The following is a 21713-nucleotide window of genomic DNA, read 5'->3' as shown; positions in this document are numbered from 1 at the left end:
GTCATTGATAAAAGTAATTTTGAGGTTCATCTTTGCATTGAGTGAAAATCTTCAAAATAATATATAGGTAAACATATAAATGATTCCTAACATATGATTGAATTATTGTTATTCGTTGGTATACCATTCTTAACAAATTGATTCTTTTTAAAATTTATGTACCATGATAAAAATCGTAATAACTGATTAACAAAACTACTTTTATTAAAATAACAATGCATATTTATACTAGTTGAAAATGACTTACATTGTGTGTAAAATGTTTATTTTTTCATGCGATATTAGTATTGATTTTAGCAACGATTTTTTGGTTATAAAACACAAAGGTCACCACAAGCGATCTTCGAATATGAGCAAAATGCATTAGAGAAAGTTTGAGAAATGAAAAAAAAAAAAAAATCAATCTCTCATAATCTCATTGTACTCATATTCTCTCGAAGTGAAACACCACATCACAACTAATTTTATCATTTTTAATGTAATCTCTCAAATTGCGGAATCTACTCAAACTGGTGGTGGCGACAGTAAAATTCAACGAATAGATTTTTATTTGTTATTCATTAACTTTGAAAAAAAACTTGAAACTTTGACAAAAGTTATATTTATAAAATAAAACCAATAATTTCAACTCAAAAATTACACTACAATAATACTATTAACTTTGTTGATACTTAATGCAATTATCAAATTTATATTTATTATTAAAAAAAAATTGCATGTGTTGTTAAATGGAAAATAATGCAAACCCACCAGAGTTCCTTACAGCTTCACTGCTTGTCTCCTGTGGTGGGGACTCAATTGAGATTCACGCGCTGCAAAAGAAGCATACCACTTGGATTAATAAAATGATTTTTGATTAACTAGTAACAAAATTAGAGATTCAGGCTATCAGTAATAATTAATGTATGCTTAATAATTGAGCTTTTTTGTCTTTGACAGTACCACCACTAGCTTTACGTGTTTTCTTCTCGGTAAGCATGGACATGTCTCCTTTGTCTCTAACCAATCTTTTTATTCTGATTATTTCTTTTTTTGCAACCAAAACCTAATTTTCTTAGTTCTGAAATTTAATTCAAAAATAGAAAACTTTCTTTAAACTAACAAGTTACATAAAGAAAAAAAACATAAATGTTACAATTAGTTTCAACGGTACGACGAAACTAAATAACCTGTTTTGGTCTTTATTATTTTATTGAGATATTAGAACTTCGGTTTTAGGCGTTATTGGATACATATTTAAGGGTTATGTGTTGCTCTTAAGTCTAATCATGACTCATGAGTTGAACCAAGTCGATTTTAAGGTGAACCGATCTGTTTCCGAGGTGAACAAATCCGTTCCTAAAATGAATTTTGCAATTACTCATTGTTACTTTGTATTTAAAAAGATAGCAATGATCAGTAAAAAAAAAGAAGAAGAAGATGGCAATGAGTTGGCATAGACTTTTTATTGCGGTAATGATATCATGAACACAAGTCATGAAGTAAAGGAAACATGAGAACATTTCTAGTTTTTAGTACTTTTTTACAGAAGTTACCCTGTAGTTCAAACATTAATCTGGTTCGGCCCCGGTCCGGTTTTTTATTTTTATAACGTTGGGCTCTAATTGGAATAATGAATATTTGCCAAGCCATCGTTCACATTATTTTCAAGCTTTCCAAAACAATATACACACATTCATTAGTAAGCCCAATCTTGAGGCCCAATACAGACCTATTAAAAAACTCTTTAACAGCCTACCATATATATTTTCCACTCATAAATTCAAAAGCAAGATACATTACGATTTGGAGTAACGTTCGTTATAAAATTGAAAGTGACTAAAATTACAGAGAAGGTATACCAAGGAGTACACAAAAAATATAGTGGAAAATTACTTTTAAAGTCAATATTAACTCAATAGACGTAAACACATAACAATCAGGAATCATATGATCATCAATTGATCACAGGATTATGAAAGCATGCAAGTTACGAGAAAAATATTAGTAATAGATTGAAAGCATCATAATACAATACATTATCATTACTTTGTAAAATCAAACCATATAGAAAATCTATAGACTATTGCATGCATGTTGCTAAATTAACAGCAAGCCCTAATTATAACGTATTCATCTTGGATAACCAACAAGAGTAAGTATATTAAAGTTTTTGATTTTTATTTTTAATATATATTTTAGTTTGCAAAATATATTTCAAACGACACCAATCTGATATTACAAGGTAGCTCGTCTTGTAATAAGAAAATAAAAAAAGGTAGCTCGTCTTGATTTCTAACATCGATGATTTTTATTTATTTATTTTGTTTAAAACATGAAATATACGGATTTAAATTCAACGAACGACTTTGAACCTCAGTTTGTGTGTATATATATGGCTATATCAAGTCGATTAGAAATCATTAAAAGATAGCTTCTTGCATTTCGTTGTACGTTTTATTCGAAAGTACCAAAAACAATCCATCAAGTAAAAGTAAATCATCTTGGATTCCAGTAGATTCACCGATGGATTTGAATTCTTGGCAAAAAACAATTAAAACAAAAAGATAAAAGATTATTATTTTTATTTTTTCTTAAAACAAAAGATTTGAAAGTCACATTGTGTGAGCTCAAGATCACTTGAGAAGCATAAGGTTGCGATAACGCTTGCGCTTACGTCTTGCTGTCAGAGCCGTGCCTCATGTACAAAAAATAAGGCATTTGCCTTAGGCCACCAAAAATTAAACAAATAAAAAGGCCACATTTTTCCTAAATTAAGTAAAACATTTATTTTTATATAGTGTTTTAGGTTTTTTTTTTGGAAATAAAACTCAAATCATTAACATTTATATAAAATTTTGTTTGTGTTTCATTTTCACTAACTACTAAATCTTGTTTATTTATTATTATTATTTTTTAAATCAAGCAACATTTTCTTATCCTTTTACATTAAAAAAAATTTCTCTCAAAAATATAATATGTTTGGCCACATTTTAAAAATTTGTCTTAAGCCACAATGGACCTTGGCACGGCACTGCTTGCTGTGATAATGTTTTGGATATCTTTGTTGATGAGGTTGAAGAGAGTAGCGGTTGGGATCGAGACATGGTTGTGAACTACACTTTCTCTTTGTTTCCAAATGTGGTAAACAGTTGACTGCGTTGCTATCCTCCTAATGAGGTTCTTACTTTGTAAAAGCCAAAAAAATCTATGATATTAACATTCATAGCAACAACAAAAAGAAAAAGAAAAAAAAAAGGAAGATTCAACGTCATTATATTTTACTGACAAAATTTAAAGATGAGGTATCCACTATTGAATACGCTTGAATAGTAAATATATCTAGAGATAGTACAAAGAGTAAAAATCGCATTTCAGAAACTCAAGAGCGGCAGGAAAATAATACAAAAGCATCACAAATTATGAAACCCACTTCTTGTAATAACTCTATAGTTGAAGTAACTGTGCTAAGTGGGAGAATGTAATAATGCCATTAAAATGGGGGACAAATTGATGCAATATTTTAACCATCAATGAGTAAAGTAAAGTTGAATATAAAGAAACTATTAATACTAGTGGATAAAGGAAGGACGAGCCAATCTTTAACACCCAACATGTTCCAGACATGTTTCTTACCATTAGATTGTGTCCAAATTGAGAACATCATTGAGGAAATAACAAATCCATCACTTTTCATCGTGTTCCTCTTTTCTAATTTACATAGATAACTTTTGTGGGAAAGAAAATGTTGGTGTTGTGTTTCCTGTTTGTGTACTGTGACAATGATTCCGGTAAATTTCGATAAAGAACATTCGAGTTATCTTATCTGGTTAGTCTCATACTAATTAGTTTCATTAGCTGATTAGTATCAGAGTTAATTATCATTATTTGAATACTTCTGTTTGTAATTGTTGATACTCCAATTTTACACTTGCATGTAAACAAGCTTAGATGTGAGAAAAAAAAACCATAAAAAAAGTTCTTGTAATAGTAACACAACGATGAATTGTTCAATATTTTTCTTTCTCTATGACCTTGAGTTTTCAGAAATTCTCTCGATAATCTTCATCATTAATACTCTCTGATTTCTCCGATGATCATCTTTATTGGTTCTTCGCAATTTGTTTTCGGTTCTGCATCATTACTTCTCTGTCTCCTTTCGTTTCATCTATTTTTTTTATTGTTCGTATGAATTTCAGCTCACTTTCACGAATCACGATTTAATCTACGAATCCTGTCTTTTCTATATCGTCAAACATTTTAATTTTGTACGTCGAACCATCTTTGCATTCCATTGCTTTCTGAACTACAACACAAACATGTCACTCAAATATAACGTTACGGTTTATATCCTAAATTTGATCTTTAAAAAAGGATTTAAAAGTAAAAAGGTAAAAGGCACACGTCATTTATACTGGTTTATCATAAATATAAGAGCTACGTCAACATTTTGTCGCGTCGGATTTTACTATGTATAAGAAAAAACAGTTTCTTAATGTTTACTTATTACTCTCTCTTTAGCCTCATCTAGCTCTACAACCCAAGAAAATAATGACAAAGAATAAATAACAAAAAGAAACCTAACCTAAAATATCCTTAATGAATACCTTGATTAAAAAAAACTAGATATAAGATTCCACATATCAACTTAAAAATGGTATAACATTTTTTTGGTATTTTTTGTTCACAAAATATATTAAGATAACATTTATTTTATATTTTCATTGTAATTCCATGAATATAATAGGGAAAAAACTATACTAGATATTTGAATATATCATTTTAATGTTTTTTTTTTACCAAGTGTCAATATATAGCTCAAGTGGCAAAATATCTCAAACAAAACCTACAACCCGCTGGTTCAAGTAGCACGTACGAGAAACCCATATAAAATATATTTTCTTCGGCTTGAGAGGATATACAAGTATAGACTCAGAACCTCTTAGCAATAAAATGGAAACAAAGATTAATTTTCTTTTTCTTTTTTCCAATTTTTTTGTTTTAGTTTTCTATTCATATTTGTAGCATGTAATAAAGCATCTATCGAAATTAATGTTGTTGACAAAAAATTAAAAGTGAGACTATGAAATCGAAGGACAAATACACCAGTTTATTTATATTAATTATATGCTGGAGATGCATGTTAATAGGTGATATTATATGTATTGTACATTTTTTTATGCATCAAGCTAAATGTTCTCATCACCCACAACATTAGTGTTGTTGCGTCTCGAAGACTTAATGTTCCAACGAGACCAAAAGAGATAGCTAAGAAAGTTCAAGAGACTAAGAACCGCTAAAAGCCAGTAAAATAGATCGAGCCTGTCCTTATTTAGGTCGTTCTCCCCGAGCCACCCTTTAGAGTCGACTGACGTGGAAGTGATCTTGTTTACGACCGAAACGAGCACCGAGCTGAAGTAAAACCCAAAGGAGTAGGAACAATAAGTCAATGCCATCAAGAATGATTCCATGCCCTTTGCAGATTGCTTGTAAAAAAACTCGATTAATCCAACAGCTGTAAACATCTCGGAGATACCAAAGATCAAGAACTGTGGCGTGATCCAGAAGATACTCAAGATTCTACCGTCAAGAACCGAAGAGTCTCTACGTTTCTTCTCGAGCATGGCAGCTGAAACCATGGAGAAAGTGGAGAGGAAGAGTCCAATTCCTATCCGAGTCAATGGAGGAATACCTGAGTTATGTCCTGTGAGCTTACGTGCAAAAGGGACTAAGAAAGAGTCGTAGAGAGGGACAAGGAATATGAGCATTATGTAAGGGATGGCCTGGAGTGAAGCCGGAGGGATGTGGAAGGAATTTGAGAGACGAGTGTTCATGGAACTTCCTTGTTGGACTGAAAACGTTTGGAGCTGTGCCAAGATGGTGTTGAAGACTATGGTGCTTGCAAAGATAGGGACAAGTGAGATTAGGGTTTTTACTTGCTCTACTTGTGTTACTGTGCATAGCCTCCATGGACTCTCCTTTGTGTTTGTGTCTTGGATTTTGATGCATGCCTTGTCCAAGAACCTGCCCAAATTTTCAAATACAATCCTTAGATTTTATTATTCTTGTCGGATTTCATGCGTATATCTGATTACATGAGACATTTTTTTATATAAAAACTACATTGTAACATTTTTAAAAAGTCTTAATATTTCCTTTAACTTACGCCTTTACGATTTAGAAATGATATTTTGATTACAACCTTTAAAGTTTTTGTTAAATTAAAAAAAAAAAAAAAAGGAGACATTACACGTGGACGGAAATGTAAACAAAATACCAATGTTTGGAATCTTTCGATTGAAGTTTTTGTTCGGTCTAATAAGAAAATATATATAACTATCTATAAATGATCAAATCAAAAAATGACCAAAAAGTGAAACATGAATGATAGAAAAAGTGAGATAATGAGTTCAATGTATGACTATGACCTGAAACGAGGAGTGTGTGGTAAAGTGGAGGAGGGTACGACGTCGTTTGCGACATGGTGGTCTCCATGGAGCATTCTTGGGTCAGAGGGAGACGCAAGCTTTCTTTTTAATATGGCAGCCACAATAACCTGAAATACAAGAGATCACTACATATTGTTATTGTGTATAGATATATTATTTTTGTGAATATATGTATATATTTATGATACATTAATGACTATATTTTTTTTTTTTGAAAACGCACAATTATAATGTTTTGCTTGACCATCAGCTTCTCTCTTTTCATATGAGTCAGCATGGACCAAACTGTTTTAGCATTGTCTTGTCCACACACGTGACCACAATCCTCACTTTGCATACATATATATGGCATGTTAATAATTTTTCTCTAAAAATAAAGCCAAGTGGGTCGAAATTTCCTTGGCATATATCGATTTGGAACACTTGAAATTTCATTTCTTAGAAAAAGTAAGTCAAATTTTCTAAATCTGTAAAAAGTCAGAAAATTATATGAGTATTATAGATTTATGATTGTATAAGATGAGTGATTATACGCACTGATTTGTCTGCATACATGTATAAGTAAATTTCTGAAAGTTTAAGTTTAAAAAATAGGATAGATGTAAATATGTGCTTAACTAAATAAATATAAAAATGTTTTAATGTCATCCTAAACCGTAAATTACTTATAACGTTATCCTAAACCGTAAGTTTTGAACAAAACATAATCGGGATTTGTCAATGATATGGGGGTCAACATTAGCGCAAAATATGTAAAGTGTTCTTTCTTTTATTACGACTACATATAAAGTGTTATGATTCCTTTGCAATAGTATAAAATCATAATCAACTTATTTAAAATTTTGGCTATTTAACTAGTATCCGGTAGAGACAGAAGTCAACTCTATTGTTTATATGTGTGGTTAGTCTTAAATATATCCATATAAAATATGCTCACGGGTCCAACTTAGATGGACTTACGTATACATACGCATGCAGACAAAATTCGAAACAGACTTATCTTAGAAGTCAACTATTTTTGTAGGTAAAAACCCAAGGGATCGGAATGATTTTGTAAAGTAAATATTAATAATCATATTAAAGTATGTAGTGTAGTAAAATAGCGACGGATTATGAATAAATAAAAGCCATTATCAATGATTCAATATGTCTATACGTGTAAAACAAACTTTATAAAAAGAATTCTAGGTTCATCTTACTACCGATGGAACTATCATAAATCTCATTATTTGGTTTTCAAAGCTAATATATTTCTCTGTAGAAGAAAAGTTTGAAAACGTTTTTAAAAATTTATGTGGCCTTTTATTTGAGGTACTAAATTCTATGTTGAATCAACATATATTTCTTAAAGTTTAAATTTAATGGAATATCCCTGATGAAAAGCTGCAATTTAATATATCATCACTATGTCTTTTTTTTTTTTTTGTGTGGTAAGAATTGTTAAAAGACAAGATAAACTTACATGGGCAATGGGAGTGAAGATGCTTCGACGTGGACGTTTGTTACGAAAATACATAGTACCGGAGACTAAGCTAATGATGCCCATAGTCATCGCTGCAGCAGAGACTCCAAATCCAATGTCCATGCCCGAATGAGTTTGAACCCAAACAAGGAGAGTTAGAGCGATAAGCTCGCCCATTGAGAATGCAAAATAGGCAGCATTGAAGTAAGATGACAGTCTTTTAGATTGTTTAGGATGCGACTGAGAGAACTGGTCCGCACCGTGAGCTATCATGTTTGGTTTCACGCAGCCACTTCCTAAAGCCACCAAGTAGAGTGCCATGAAGAAGATCATTGCCTTGAAACCTTTGGCTTCTTCACATGTTTGGTCTATCAATGGGTTACATTTTGGTGGCTTTAGTTGGGGTAAATGTGCTTGTACTGATAGTAGTATGAAACCCTGAGAATACACGTGGCAATACATCGTTAAAAGAAAAGGAAAAAAAATTATTAGAAAGTTTTCGGAATGAGAAACTTTGATCTAAAACAGTAATTGGTGATGTTTATAGGCTGGTATTTTTGTAAATAGTTAATTAAATCGTAATGGGATCACACACAAAAGGCATGTTTGCCTGGAGATACTCACGTAAATTACTTACGTGTAAAAAAACAGATTTGGTTAGAAATCCCATATCGAAAGTGGTTTAGATTTTAATTTTAAATTGCAAGCCAAGTAACTTGGAGAATTGTATGTACATATATGTCAAAAAAGTACTGGAAAGAGATGATGAACATACAGAAAGCTCGACGAAGCCGAATATGATAATGGTCCAGAAGCTGCCTAGAAAGGCGTCCGAGAGATAGCCGCCGAGAAGGGCAAAGATAAAGATGGTACCGACAAAGTTGGTAACAATATTGGCCGCTTTAGACAAAGGGAAATGCATTTCGTTTATTACATAAGTTATAAGGTTGTTCCCTACTGCTGCTATCCCCATTATCTCAAAGGCTTGTAGTCCTAAAAAAATAGAATGAAAGACCACAAATCAATAAGACATAATTAAATCGAGAAATCTAACCCTTGCCAAGGTCCATGGAATATATAATCTTAGATAGTGGGACCAAAGTTTGGATAAAAAGTGGAGTTCTTATGGACCAAGATACAAAAACAAGATGATCCATCTAAGGCTACAAACAAATGTTTAACACTAAGAAAGTTTTTTTAATATTACCAAGAACAAAGAGAGCAGCTCTCATTCCACCATGCTTGTTAGGGTTGGAAGGTCTCCCTCTCCAGTCAACACTTTCTTCTTCAGCCAATTCCCAATTATTTTCATTACTAACCTCTTCTTGTTCCCATTTGTTGCTTTGTTTGTTTATCTCTGCCATCTGTCACAAAGACACAAACAATCCAAAGTTCCTCTCTCTCTATATCTCTACTTTAGTTGTGCCAGGGAGATCAGAGAGTGAGAGAAAGATATTGAGGGAGAGAAGATAGAAGAAAGATTGGTTATTATTTGGCTTCTTTACTATCTTTGAGGACAAATAGAGTTGGGTTATTGGCCCTTCAATTTATAATAGAGAAGAGGTGAAGAGAGGGAGCCAAAGTCGTTGACTCTTTGGCCTTACGTATAACACTAAGTGTAGATTCTAGGCAGAAACGAAAACGCCGTGTGTCTCCTCTCTCACTATTCCTGCTTTTTTTTCTAAGTTTAGCCCCACACGCACTTTCTACAAAAGATGTGGATCTCTCTCCCACCACAAATATTCCATTTTTTAATTTGATGCCTAATTATGATAGATCGGTTGAAATTTGGAATGTTATAAAGTATATAAGTATGTATATGTGTGGGTTTGTGAAAATGATGGGCATAAGGGATGGTTAAATACAATAGATATTTTAGATTTTATGCTTCTTGATGGTTACTTGTTGGTCAGTCTACTTTCAAATACTTTTTCAACGTATATATATGAGTCAAAAGTTTATGTCATTTTTATGAATTTCCAAGATACAGCTCACTATCGTGCATGTTTAAAGTATTTGGTTGTAATTTAGTGGAATATTTAAGGGACGCAGTGTATTTGTTGATAAGGATGGTGTTAATTATATTTGTATTGCTTTTGTGTTGTGCTATCATACTCTGTTTTTCTTTCACTGTCTCTTCATACTTTATTTAGGTCTAATACATGATACACATTATTAAACACTTTCTTGTACGATAAACATCTTAAATCTTCCGGAACAAAATTATTAATTTTAAATTCTCTAGCTAAAAATAACAGTAAAGCTCCCAATCATACTAGTTAATAGTGCTTCTAAATTGCAGTTTTCAGATGATTGACCCGCTTTCTTTGTCATTTTAGATGTGCTGGGTTTACTCTAAACTCATGTCATTAATTTTTCATTTTCCGTAATTTAAATACTAGAAAATATTTGTTTTGGCCACTTGAAAATTATTTTCCTCGGAATTTTGGAGTTACTATTTTATACCTCATGTTTTTCTGAATCCATTTGACTACATGAAAACATGATCGGTAACGACGCCCACGAAAACATGTAAAACTTCTAGTGTCAATAAAATTATGTTCATGTGTTAATATAGTAATCAGATGCAAAAGTTAAAAATTATGAGGTCACAAAAAAAATTTGATTAGTGCTACATTAAAATTTACGAATATTGTAATAATTGGTTAAACTAAAATTTAGCTACATAATCTTATTTTTTTGGGGTTAAGTACATCCATTTTCGTACTATTTCTTTTCCTTCCTTCATTTTAATCTTAGTTTTGTCTTTCACTTTCCTTTTCTTCCTCTTTTGTTCATACACTGAAATCTGGTCGTCGATTCCGTTTTCTTAGCAATATTCTAACATTTTATGGGTTGCCACTTTGGTTTTTCCTCATGTTCCACATTCTACACGACTCTCTTTACAAAATTTATCCTCTTTCAAGCTCAGTATACTAATTAGATGATACATTTGCGCATGCATTTGATATAGATATATATGTATGGACAAATATATGCTTTTGGAAAATGACAATAAAAAGCAGTTTTTGTGGAAATGTATATGGCAAAAAGCTTAGTTAAGACTTAAAAAATTGTGACGTGCTTACCGACGATTTGTCAGTGTAAAACTAATGCAACTTTCTTGGGTGCTTGACGGTAGTGGTTGGTGATTGGAACGTAAAAAAAAAAAAACAAATCCACGAAAAATGATGACTGAAAAATTTACGGAACTGCTTAAATAAATTGTGATATAAGAGGTTAGAAAAATTGTAATGTTTAAGATATAATATTTTATAAGAAATAAAGAGATTAGTCATAATATTTTAATTAAAAAAAATCTCATTTTGTCACAAATCAGAAAATGAGCTTTTTAGCAAGAAATGCGAGAGAGAAACATTGTCTTAGATAGTAGAAAACAACGAAGCGGTCCAGATTCTTTGGATTGATCAGATTTGGCTAATGTGAGGACGAATAATGGCTGTTGACTTGGGTAAAAATGCACAATATCAAATCATGGGAATGGTTACTTGAAACCTCGTCTTTGCCTTCTGCTGCAGAGGTCAATAATTTTGAAATATTAAAGAAAAATAAATAAATAATACTAAAGCATAAGACAAGATTAAGGATCTAAAATTTAAAACGCATATACAAAATTTTTCCACTTGTCGGTAATTCAATAAAGCCTACTATTATCTAAAAAGCCGATGGTATCAAAGTGATTTACTGTCGCATGGAACTATTCCAACTATTAATTAATCTAATCTAATACAAAAGGTATATCGTATGAAGGAATCGGCAGGTTAGGTGTTTGGAGTGTGTTGCACTTATTTGAATAGAAATGATTAGATTTAAGGAATATTCATTAAGTGTTTTTTTTAATGTTCTTTTGTTTAAAGATTAACAGCAATGTGGTGTTTTGATCTCTGTGTGGGTAGAAACAAAGACAGAGAAGCAAGTCAAAAAGGTTGTCGGTATGAATTTAATTAAAACCCACAAGACATCATATCAATTTATCATGTTGTTTTTTTCTTCTAAACATTACATTATTGTTCCATTTTCTTAAACATTTTTGCTTAGTTGTTAACATTACAGTATGATTCCATTATCCTTAAAAACAAAAGTCAAATGCAACGTAAAGAGCTTCCTATTTTTATATATACCAATCTAAGACGTGTATAATTATTCTTGTTCTGATTTCTGACTTTGAAACTGTTTTGGCATTAATTACTAATTGTTTCAATTATTTCTATAATTTTTCATTTTTTCAGAGACTCAAATGCTATGATGTTGTTGTATTTAGGAGATTATGTTAGTCATTGAAGAATGCACATCAAAAAGGAGAAACATGTGCAAGTTTTATATGCATTTCAAAATTCTTATTATACACCATCTAAAATAAGATGCGTTAATTTCGCACAAAATTTTCTTAATTAAAGATGGAAATCCATTGGAAAATTAAAAATATGATGTTTGAATCATATCGTATAGCTCTTCCTAAATTGGTTGTGATGTTGTAATATCTTGGAGGACATTATATACCAATGTTGACATATACATAATCTAAAGGTTGTAGAGCACCATTTTTGGAATATCAACCCAAGTCTTACATCGAAAAATTTAAAATAAAAACTAACTGCCTAATATATAAGTCGAGTCTAACTCTAATTAGAACGATATATTGGGAAGAAGTACATAAACAAATATGTGCGGGTTTGGCCACTTCTCCTCAATATCCTGCTCAAACTAAGGACCACGAACCGATAGCCTTTCCTCCAATGAAACCTTGATCATACCCATACACCAACACCAATTAAGGTCAAATTAAAGGTTCCTTCTACAGCAAACGTGCATTCTAAACTACTTTTTTTTTTTTTTGATCAAATCTAAACTACTTTCTTAAGTCCACTTTTTTAATATAGGTGCTGATACTAATTATCCGTTTTAAGTCAAGTGACCAATTCCGTATATATTTGATTTTAGACATTGTTTTCAAGATATTTCATACTAACTGGAGTTGTATTTGACCTATATATTATTTTTCTACTCTTTTAATGTACGACGTAACATGAAGTGATATTCTAAATTCTATTGCATAAATTTCTAGTTTATTTGATCTGCATTTCTCTTTTACACTTTCAGTATAATTTTCCGAAAGCAAAAACCAAAATTTGTATTTATATTCGGTAGATAAATGATTCAGCTCAAATATTATATGTCGATGAGAAGGTGGATCTATATATGAGTCTAAAGACCGATTTCAGAGAAAGGTGATTTACCCATTCATATGTATTATTTTAACAATTGGTTTTAGATTTAAGAAGAAATATGGACCCCAAGTCTAATAATTTTCTGCTAGATTTGTCAAATCTCATAAGCGAGCTCCTTTTTAATTACAAATGCAGTGTTGGATCTATTGTACACGCGGCAATCACAGTTTGGTTAGTCGGCTTGAAACTGGAAAAACGGTGTCTAAGTTCCAAGTGCAATGCATCTGAAATAACTATAAAGAAATTTTGTATTCATTAAATACGTATAATATAAAAATAAGATGAACATAGGTGGTGTGAGTTTGAAAATTTGAGTCACAAGTACAATGAAAAGAAAGCAATGGCATTGGCGGCCGCATATTAAAGTGGTCATAAAAGTTTCTTTAATCTATAGTGGATCAATTTTACATTCCCCTTGGGTCCATATTTTGATATATTTTTACTTTCCTATCAACCAATTTTTTTAATTAATTGTTGTATATAGTCACGTTCAAAATTATGTAGGTTGAAAAAACGGCTTGAATGTCGATCTATAGAAACTTTAGTATTAATCCATATGTATGTTACTATAGATGATCTATTGAAAAGTAGTTTTACATGTGAGCATAAACATTAGTATGGAAAATTCGTAAACATTTTGGGTCTGACACCGATTTTCAAACTCAAACAATTACATGTCTCTTACCCAACTTTAGGTTAGTAGATTTTATACAAGTTCTTGCGTTGAAGAGAATCATGGTTTTGATTTTCTTTTTCAACGTCATCTAATTTTTGGACAGTGACTATTATGTTATTCATCGATTTGTTCGCGAAAGATTTTTTTATTAACCATAATCTTAAATGTGTCAAAATACTATCTAGCTTTTGCCTTAAAGCTTTCATAGAATCTACATCGATCTATTTTAGCTATCATTTTGTGGTTTTCGGAAATACCTTTTTTGTTATCTCTTAAACTTTGGAATCTTTGAATCTTTTCATCATTTTATACTTAACTATATTTGATGAATAAAACAAGTATTTGCACAATAAAAATTAGAGATTCTACACAAGTTCGTCCAAATGCTTATTTGCTATTTACAAATTTATTACAACATTATCAGCTAATCATCTTGATTCGAACGATTCTTTTTACTCATGTTTTACTATATGAAATATGTGACGGAGTTATCCACCGTAATCGAAGATTATATTTTGTTTCATGACTTCAAATAAAAAATCCATAAACATATATTTAGGGATTTATTGATGATTGATTTTGACAATACTATATTATTATTTTATATTTACTTTTTGGTAAAAAATTCTAATTTTAGTTTTCTTTATTTTTTTTATGTCAAAACATGTGTTATCTGTAGGTACCATCGTTATGAAAAAAACAATACAATTTCAAACCCTCATAGTGAATGTTATTAAAATACTTTTTTTTTTTCAAAAATGACAACTATGTTACTACTTACATCTAATGGCAAAACAAGAATCAAGACTGTATGATGTAACTATGCAGAAGTAAAAAGAGGGATGGAATATAATCGGAACGATTTGTTAGTCTTCCTAATCCATCCAAATATCCGACTCAATATATAAAACTATAGAAATATTATATATAAATTAGTTTCATTTTAATCATTAATAAAAATATTAAAATTCATATTTTTAATTCAAATTAATATTCATGCCTATATGTCAAAATAAGTAATCAGTGAAACTCAAATTATTAAATAGTATTTTTTTTAAATTGTTAAAATATATGTCCAAGTAGGCACCCAAATTTTCTGACATGTGCTAGGCCCTGACATGCGCATCACAAATGGTATAAAAAGTCTACTAAGTACTTAAAGCTTTTCTACATACTATCGTATTTTGTTTTAAAATTAAGTCTTACTACGGGTACGTAAAATCAACAAGAAGTTGTGTATGAATATTTTTATGAGTGATCGATTGTGATAGAAAAGTGAATCCTATGGGTCAATAAGATTTTCAGAGAATTGGAGGTCCATTAACATTGTGATTGATAAGTAACAAGTGGTTTATAGGTTAATAATCATCTATTGTAAACCTAAATTATTTTCATTTTCTCATTTTTCATTTTCATTTTATTTTAACAAAAAATAATATTATTTTCATTTTTATAAAATATTTATATTCTTAGCAAAAAAAAAAGAAGTAACAAGTGGTATATGAGTCAAGGTTAGACGATAGTTTGAGACATTGTGCGATTGCATCATAAGCTTAATGATCTTGGATCATGACGTATATAAATGTTCATATTTTCATGGTAAATTGATGAAATTTAGAACATTAAAATGTTGTTCAGGTGGTATTATTGATTATCATAATAATAAAGTTAAAAGATATATCCACTTACATAGAGATATAAGTAACTTCAGTTTCTAAATTTCTTTTTTAAATGGAGATTATATACTGAAAATAAAAATAAGTTTTTCAAACTAGAATTTTTATAAATGTATACGACTTTTTATAAATATATATGACTTTAATAATTGAATTCCAATCTCAGTTTTGTATTTTTAATCTCGGTCAGTCTAGACTCTCAGTTGATATTGGACAAGCTTAGTCGATCTCCAAAAATAGGTACGTTAAATTTCTTAGGAGCATATTCAACTTAAATATTGACGTCTTACATGTTTCGATTGTGACATATCTTTCGTTGGATCGGAACGTTAAATCTAGAAACAATTTTGGATGGTCACCCAACAGAGATTTATTAATTGTACAAATCAGTCTGAGCATAGAACATATTGTATTATAATGAAGAAACAGGTGGATCAAACAGTGCAAACGTTACCACTAGAACTATATAATGCTTTTACCAAACTCCATACAAAAAGTAATCTGACTAATTTAAATGCATATTTGATATTTGCTGAAAATGGAGGATGATTCAAATCCATGTTGGGCTAGAAAGCCGATATTCACTCCCCTTTGAATGGCTAAAAATCGCTCGGAACTTTGCACACAAATTCTTCAAAAGCAATTATAATGATCGACCTCGTCGCTAAGTTAATCTTTCTATATAAATGCTCTCTGATTAGCAAAAAAATAAAATATAAATGCTCTCTTAAAGAAAAAAGGAAAAAGAAAAAACATCTGAAGATTTCCATTTACTTCTGAATATAGAAAATGAAACATTTCTATGACAAGTCTTGTCTACCATTACAGAAGTAAATGATGATTTGCAGAAAATGTTTTAGTTAATAATTTGCAGAACTAACTAGAACAATATGATTAGATAATATTTGAGAAAAAATATCGTGTTTAAGTTATATAATTAGATGATATTTGTACAAAAACAGTTTTTTTTTTTCTTTGTATACAACCAGAGCATGTATACTCTGAAAGTTGCGTTATGTTTGTACATGAGTTTAAACATAGTAGTCTATGCGTGAGAGTTTTTGACACAATTAGTTCTCCATTACATGTTTAAAAAAAAACAATATATATATATATATATATATATATATACATAGAGATATATATACTAAAAATACAATTAATTCATTTAAAGGTTATTCGCTTTGTTTATACGACACCAAGGTTAATGAATTTATTTAGTTACATAAATATCGTTTTATATTTTGGATACATAAATTTATTTAACATAGTCCAGTTAAATCCCTATTAATTTAATTTATTAATTATAAAGAACATGATAGTTTATTATTAAATGATCTTCATTATAATATAATGAATATAGCATGAATGTTAACTGTTTTTCTTTTTACTATGTGTGAAATAATTATAAAAGGACACTTTTAATAGGAAAAATGAAATATTATAGTGTCAAGCGCAATCATGTCATACCTATTCTATAAGAAATGCGTTTCTTTGACAAAATTAAAATGCATCTTTTGAAATGATACAATTCCTCTTTTGGTTTTGAAATTGACAAATTCTATAAAAGAATTCCATGACCTGTTTTTTATCACCCCGATTTAGAAAAGTAGTGTTTTCAAGGTGTGACATGTAGGAGGGCCAAAACTCGATTTTGTAAGTGGAAGAAAACCTAAAGTTTTATTGGGACGTGAAATAACATTACTATTGATCTATAGGATTACGTTATTACGTACGTAGCACACACTTTCTGGTCCGAAAAGAAGACCAAATAGTTTTGTTCATACACGAGAAAAGATGAAGGAAATAATTAGAAACATTTAATGTGGTTTGTAGTAATTGTTAATTTTACTTGGATTTAAATTATGATCCTTTTGATCTTATCAACAAACACTACACTAAACAAGTGGTGGCGTGGCGTTGTTCCGGTTGTTGTGGATAAGTGGATTTGTGATTTGTTTTGTTAGCCACAATATATAAATAGTTAAAGTTAAAATTCCAAACGTTTTACAACATCTAAATTAGTCTTAAGTTTAGGTCTAAGTTTTTCTAATAATAAATATATCCACTAATCAAAATAAATGTGATAAGTTTTGAAAAGTCAGTAATCTGAACGCAATTCTCTATATTTCCCCAGTGTTTTACTAAGTGTGATAATACAATCACGTGAGAATGAATGCAATAAAAACATAAAGTTATGAAAAGAAGAAGTTCTAAATGGGCAATGACACTCAGACCGTTTTCAAAGAGTTGGCTTTGATAGCTTTAACTTTTTCAATTAAGTGTTAATTATTTCTTTATTTGTTTCTTAAAGTTTTTTTTTTTCATTTCTTAATGTTAATATACTACATCATTATACTTGAGGTAATGGTTATTGGCTATATTAATGCCAAAAATATGAATATACTATTAAAGACAAAGTAATAGTGAAACTCTTTGACTTCCATAGTTCCATATAGTCCGAAATCGTTGTCACAACAATTCTATCACTTTCATTTAGTCTTGTTAATGTCCATCAATAGACCTAATCCATCAATTGTTGCTCTTTTTTTTTTTTAAAGAACGGCCAACAATTGTTCCTCACTTTACGATTCCTGTCACTTTTTTTTTTTCTTTCTCGCAAGAGGAAAAATTAATTTTATGAGTCTTTAGTGAATCAAAATAATTAAGGGATATAAATTGATTGTCATAGTCATTAGTCATTCCCATTCATTACACTTTTTAATTTTTTATTTGAAGAAAAAAAGAAAAAAAAATCTTTGAGGCGATCACTTTTTGAAAGAATGTTTAGATTCTAATTACAAACGTCAAAGGCCTTTGACTTTTGATTTTGTGTATCAAGTTATGGATGATCAGGAAGAGATGATGACTTGGATATTTTATACTTACTATTTAGTATTTACGATCGAATTATGAGAGCCACTTAGGGTCAACTTTTCTGAAAAGGAATAACAAAGATAGGATGTTTCCATTTGCCGCCAAATTGGAAAAAGGGAAATGTAATATTCTATAATGTCAAGCTATAAACTATAACTACCAAAAAAAGGTTTGATGTGCTTAGTAGTGATTATAATTTTCATTATAATTTTAGTTAAGTTTTATTATCAAATAATAATACCAATGAAGTAAAGACTACTGATTAGTGATTACAAATTAAAAACATCATTGATTGGATACATACTACTCCTTTATTTTCAAAATATTTATTTTACTGTATGCTTTTCTTTTTTGCAAACATTACTTAACAATTTAAAACAGATGAAACATTCTTTTAACATTCTTTTGAAGTTTTTTTCATCAAAAATGTAAAAAAACATTTTTTAGCATCTCATATGCTTAATTTATTCACAAACAAATTATTTTGGTAATATACCTCGTTGAATGTCTCTCTATATGGGATTTGAATGTACAAACGGTGTAGTTTGTGTAAATAAAAATTTGATTTATATAGTTGGTAGCATTTAAAAGGTGGGGGGAAATGTGTATTTCAACCTCAATTTTTCGTACGGTATCTTTCTCATCATAATTTCGTTTTTTTTTTTTTTCAATTCTAACTCATCCAAAACCCAAAAATATAACTCAGACTCTAGGTTTTGAACCGAAACCAACGTTAACATTAATAAATTTAATAACTGTTATAAATAGGTCATTCTGACGACACGGTGGCAAGGAGATCGACAAGTGCTATTTTGTTTACACAAAACTATATCAGTTTGTTTGTTTTTTATAGTCCAAACATTGAAAACAACGTAATTATGAAATTAACGCAAACATTAGGGATTTTAACATCAGGTCCTACTTTTTTCCTGTTATTCGTATTCTACAGAGAAATTCATTTCCCAATTTGTGTGAAACTGTGACACACTGTCGTAAGTCGTAAAAGAGAAACATAAACTTAGGAATAAGAAAAAGAAGAAAATGTTGAAATCCCTAAAATCGATATTTGCCCAAGTTCTAAAACTACATCATTTTTACTGTTTGGACTCTAAGAAGCAAAAAACGAAGTGTTTTGTATAAACGAAATTTAGAGATCACCGGTTTGAGTGACGTTTAGGATGAAAATAATATTACATACTGTAGTTTCGGATATAAGAGATTACGGGCTTTGGCCCAGAACTTTTTGATATTAAAAAAAAAAAAAACCATTGTGTCGTCCGAGTAGCAGCACGCAGGCGACATGCTTATCTTGCGTGGCAACACATTTCAACCGGACAAAAAATTCTGAGACCTTTCAAACAGCGTATTCTCTGCACGAACCTGCTTTCATATCATAGCTGCTTACTTTACTTGGCTTTGAGTCATCAATTTTTAGTGTTGGACTAAAATTGTCTAAATCAATGTTGTTGTTTTTTTGCTCAAAACACATATTTGGGTAATAAATTTGAATATTTGATGAGTTGGGGTTAAGAAGCACACTAAAATTTGCTAAAGATAGAAAAGATACTGTGCACAAAATTGAAGTTAAAATATACGCTTTTTTCTTAAGAAGCTTGAAAGATTTATTAAAATTTTAGAGAGCTTAATTTGTGTATTTAAAAAGTTTTATTTTAAAAACTCTATGAATTCAATTGATACCTATCATTTTTTTGAATTTGTATATGTATAAATTATACAAAGTGTATACTAATAACACTAGATTTTAAAAGAACTACAAAATCAATACTAATTAATATTTTGAAAATAACAATAACTTTTGAATAATAACTAAATCGTACAATCTATTGAACAATAATCCTTCTTAAATTATTCTTCAATAGAAAATCAAAAAGTAAATAAACATTCGTCAAGGTGGATTTATGATCAACGCAAGTGGAAAATTTTAACAGCAAGAACGAGAGGTGGACATATTATAGTGGACGCTATATTTTTGGGATTTCGAGTTGAAAAATAATGAACCATGCATGTGCACAAACTACAAAGTAAACAAAGATAATTAAATTATCAAGATTCAATAGTTCAACTGGTAACAATTTATGGCAAAATCTTGAAGTTACTCATTCGAGTAGTTTTTAGGACGAGACCATATAACATGTTTTGGTTCTGAGTCTGAGGAAATGCATGGACGTATGCCAAAACCTCCTAATTATTAGAAAAATAAACAGAATTTTAGATATAATGTAATACATATTCTACCCCCTAATTTCGTACCAAGATGATATGAACTATTTTATTGTGATTGGACCCTTCATGAAACCTTTTTCATGCTTGGAATACCACTTGATTTATAAAAAAAATATTAACAAAAAAAAAAAGAGAAATTAATTGAGCTAGCAGTCAAAAGATTTATCAAATTTTTGAATTGCCATCAAGGCATCAAGTCAATAGACTGAAAAACTAATTGTTTAATAAAAAAGAGAATGTTAAGCGATACCAAATTAATACGAAACATCCAAAGTTATCAAAAATAAATATACGTATGCATCGAAAAATTCCATGAATATGTCATGTACGTATTCTTACGTAAGCATACACGTATACAGTGACTATAGAGATACGTGAATACTTATGCATGGGTAAATATAGTATATATAAATTACGTGCGCAATAAATCGATATATACCTCATATTTTCTGAAGTTATATATATATTTTACCTCATAAGTTTTGTTTTTTTCTACCTCATAAGTTGTAGTTGTGGACCTAAGGTTTTATTCTTTTTATACGTTTTAGAATCCATGAGAAAGCGAATGTTCAATCTACACCACACCAGTTGTTTTGTTTAAACCCAAACTTGATAGTGAAATGTTGGATACGTCATAAGCCAACATAAGCCATAAGAAAGGAATTTAACCTTTGGAAAAACATAGAAAAGGAGAATGTAACCAAAAAGTGGCATTTGTGATTGTGAGATTGGGTTGAACATTGTTGAAGTTATTTAATGGGGCTTTAGTAAAGTATGGGCTAGGGCCAAACTTGGACAATATAATCCAAATACGAGAGAGCTAAGTGGTGTGAAAGATTGAACAGACGAAATATGTTGTACCTTAAAATCCACAATGTTCTTCTTCATTATTTTAGATTAGGGTTAAATTTATCTCTCGCTGTGCAGTTATTAATTCTTTTGTTACTATGATGAGATACGTGAGTTAGCAACTTGATCCTACGTCCTGTTTGTTTTCAGTGTTTTTCGATGTGTTAGCGAAGTATGCTCTAGTGTATTTAGCCTAATTAGGTTTTCAACATAAGGTGGGCTAATTATTAGGATGCGTCTAATTTTGGCCAG

The 21713-nt window shown here is 30.2% G+C and overlaps 1 protein-coding gene across 1 annotated transcript; it reads right to left on the bottom strand.

The window, feature by feature from the left end:
- Positions 1–4977: 4977 nt before the first annotated feature.
- On the bottom strand, positions 4978–9495 carry AT1G59740 (Major facilitator superfamily protein). Its single transcript, NM_104667.3, has 5 exons — positions 9098–9495; positions 8666–8883; positions 7891–8328; positions 6408–6535; positions 4978–6003 (listed from the first exon to the last, which is right to left on the bottom strand). Exons 1-5 carry the CDS (start codon positions 9252–9254, stop codon positions 5169–5171), a joined length of 1776 nt encoding a protein of 591 aa, NP_176183.1. The 5' UTR covers positions 9255–9495; the 3' UTR covers positions 4978–5168.
- Between the last annotated feature and the right edge of the window lie 12218 nt (positions 9496–21713).

Source organism: Arabidopsis thaliana, assembly GCF_000001735.4.
Source record: "Arabidopsis thaliana chromosome 1 sequence".
In the NCBI taxonomy this organism is placed as follows: Eukaryota; Viridiplantae; Streptophyta; class Magnoliopsida; order Brassicales; family Brassicaceae; genus Arabidopsis; species Arabidopsis thaliana.
This window is presented reverse-complemented; position numbering and strand designations above follow the sequence as displayed.

Coding starts and splice junctions, on each gene's coding strand:
- AT1G59740 (NM_104667.3), bottom strand. CDS start 9,254: ATGGCAGAGATAAACAAACAAAGCAACAAATGGGAACAAGAAGAGGTT. Junction 8,884..9,097: donor AGCTGCTCTCTTTGTTCTTG/GTAATATTAAAA, acceptor CTATTTTTTTAG/GACTACAAGCCTTTGAGATA. Junction 8,329..8,665: donor TCGGCTTCGTCGAGCTTTCT/GTATGTTCATCA, acceptor GTGTATTCTCAG/GGTTTCATACTACTATCAGT.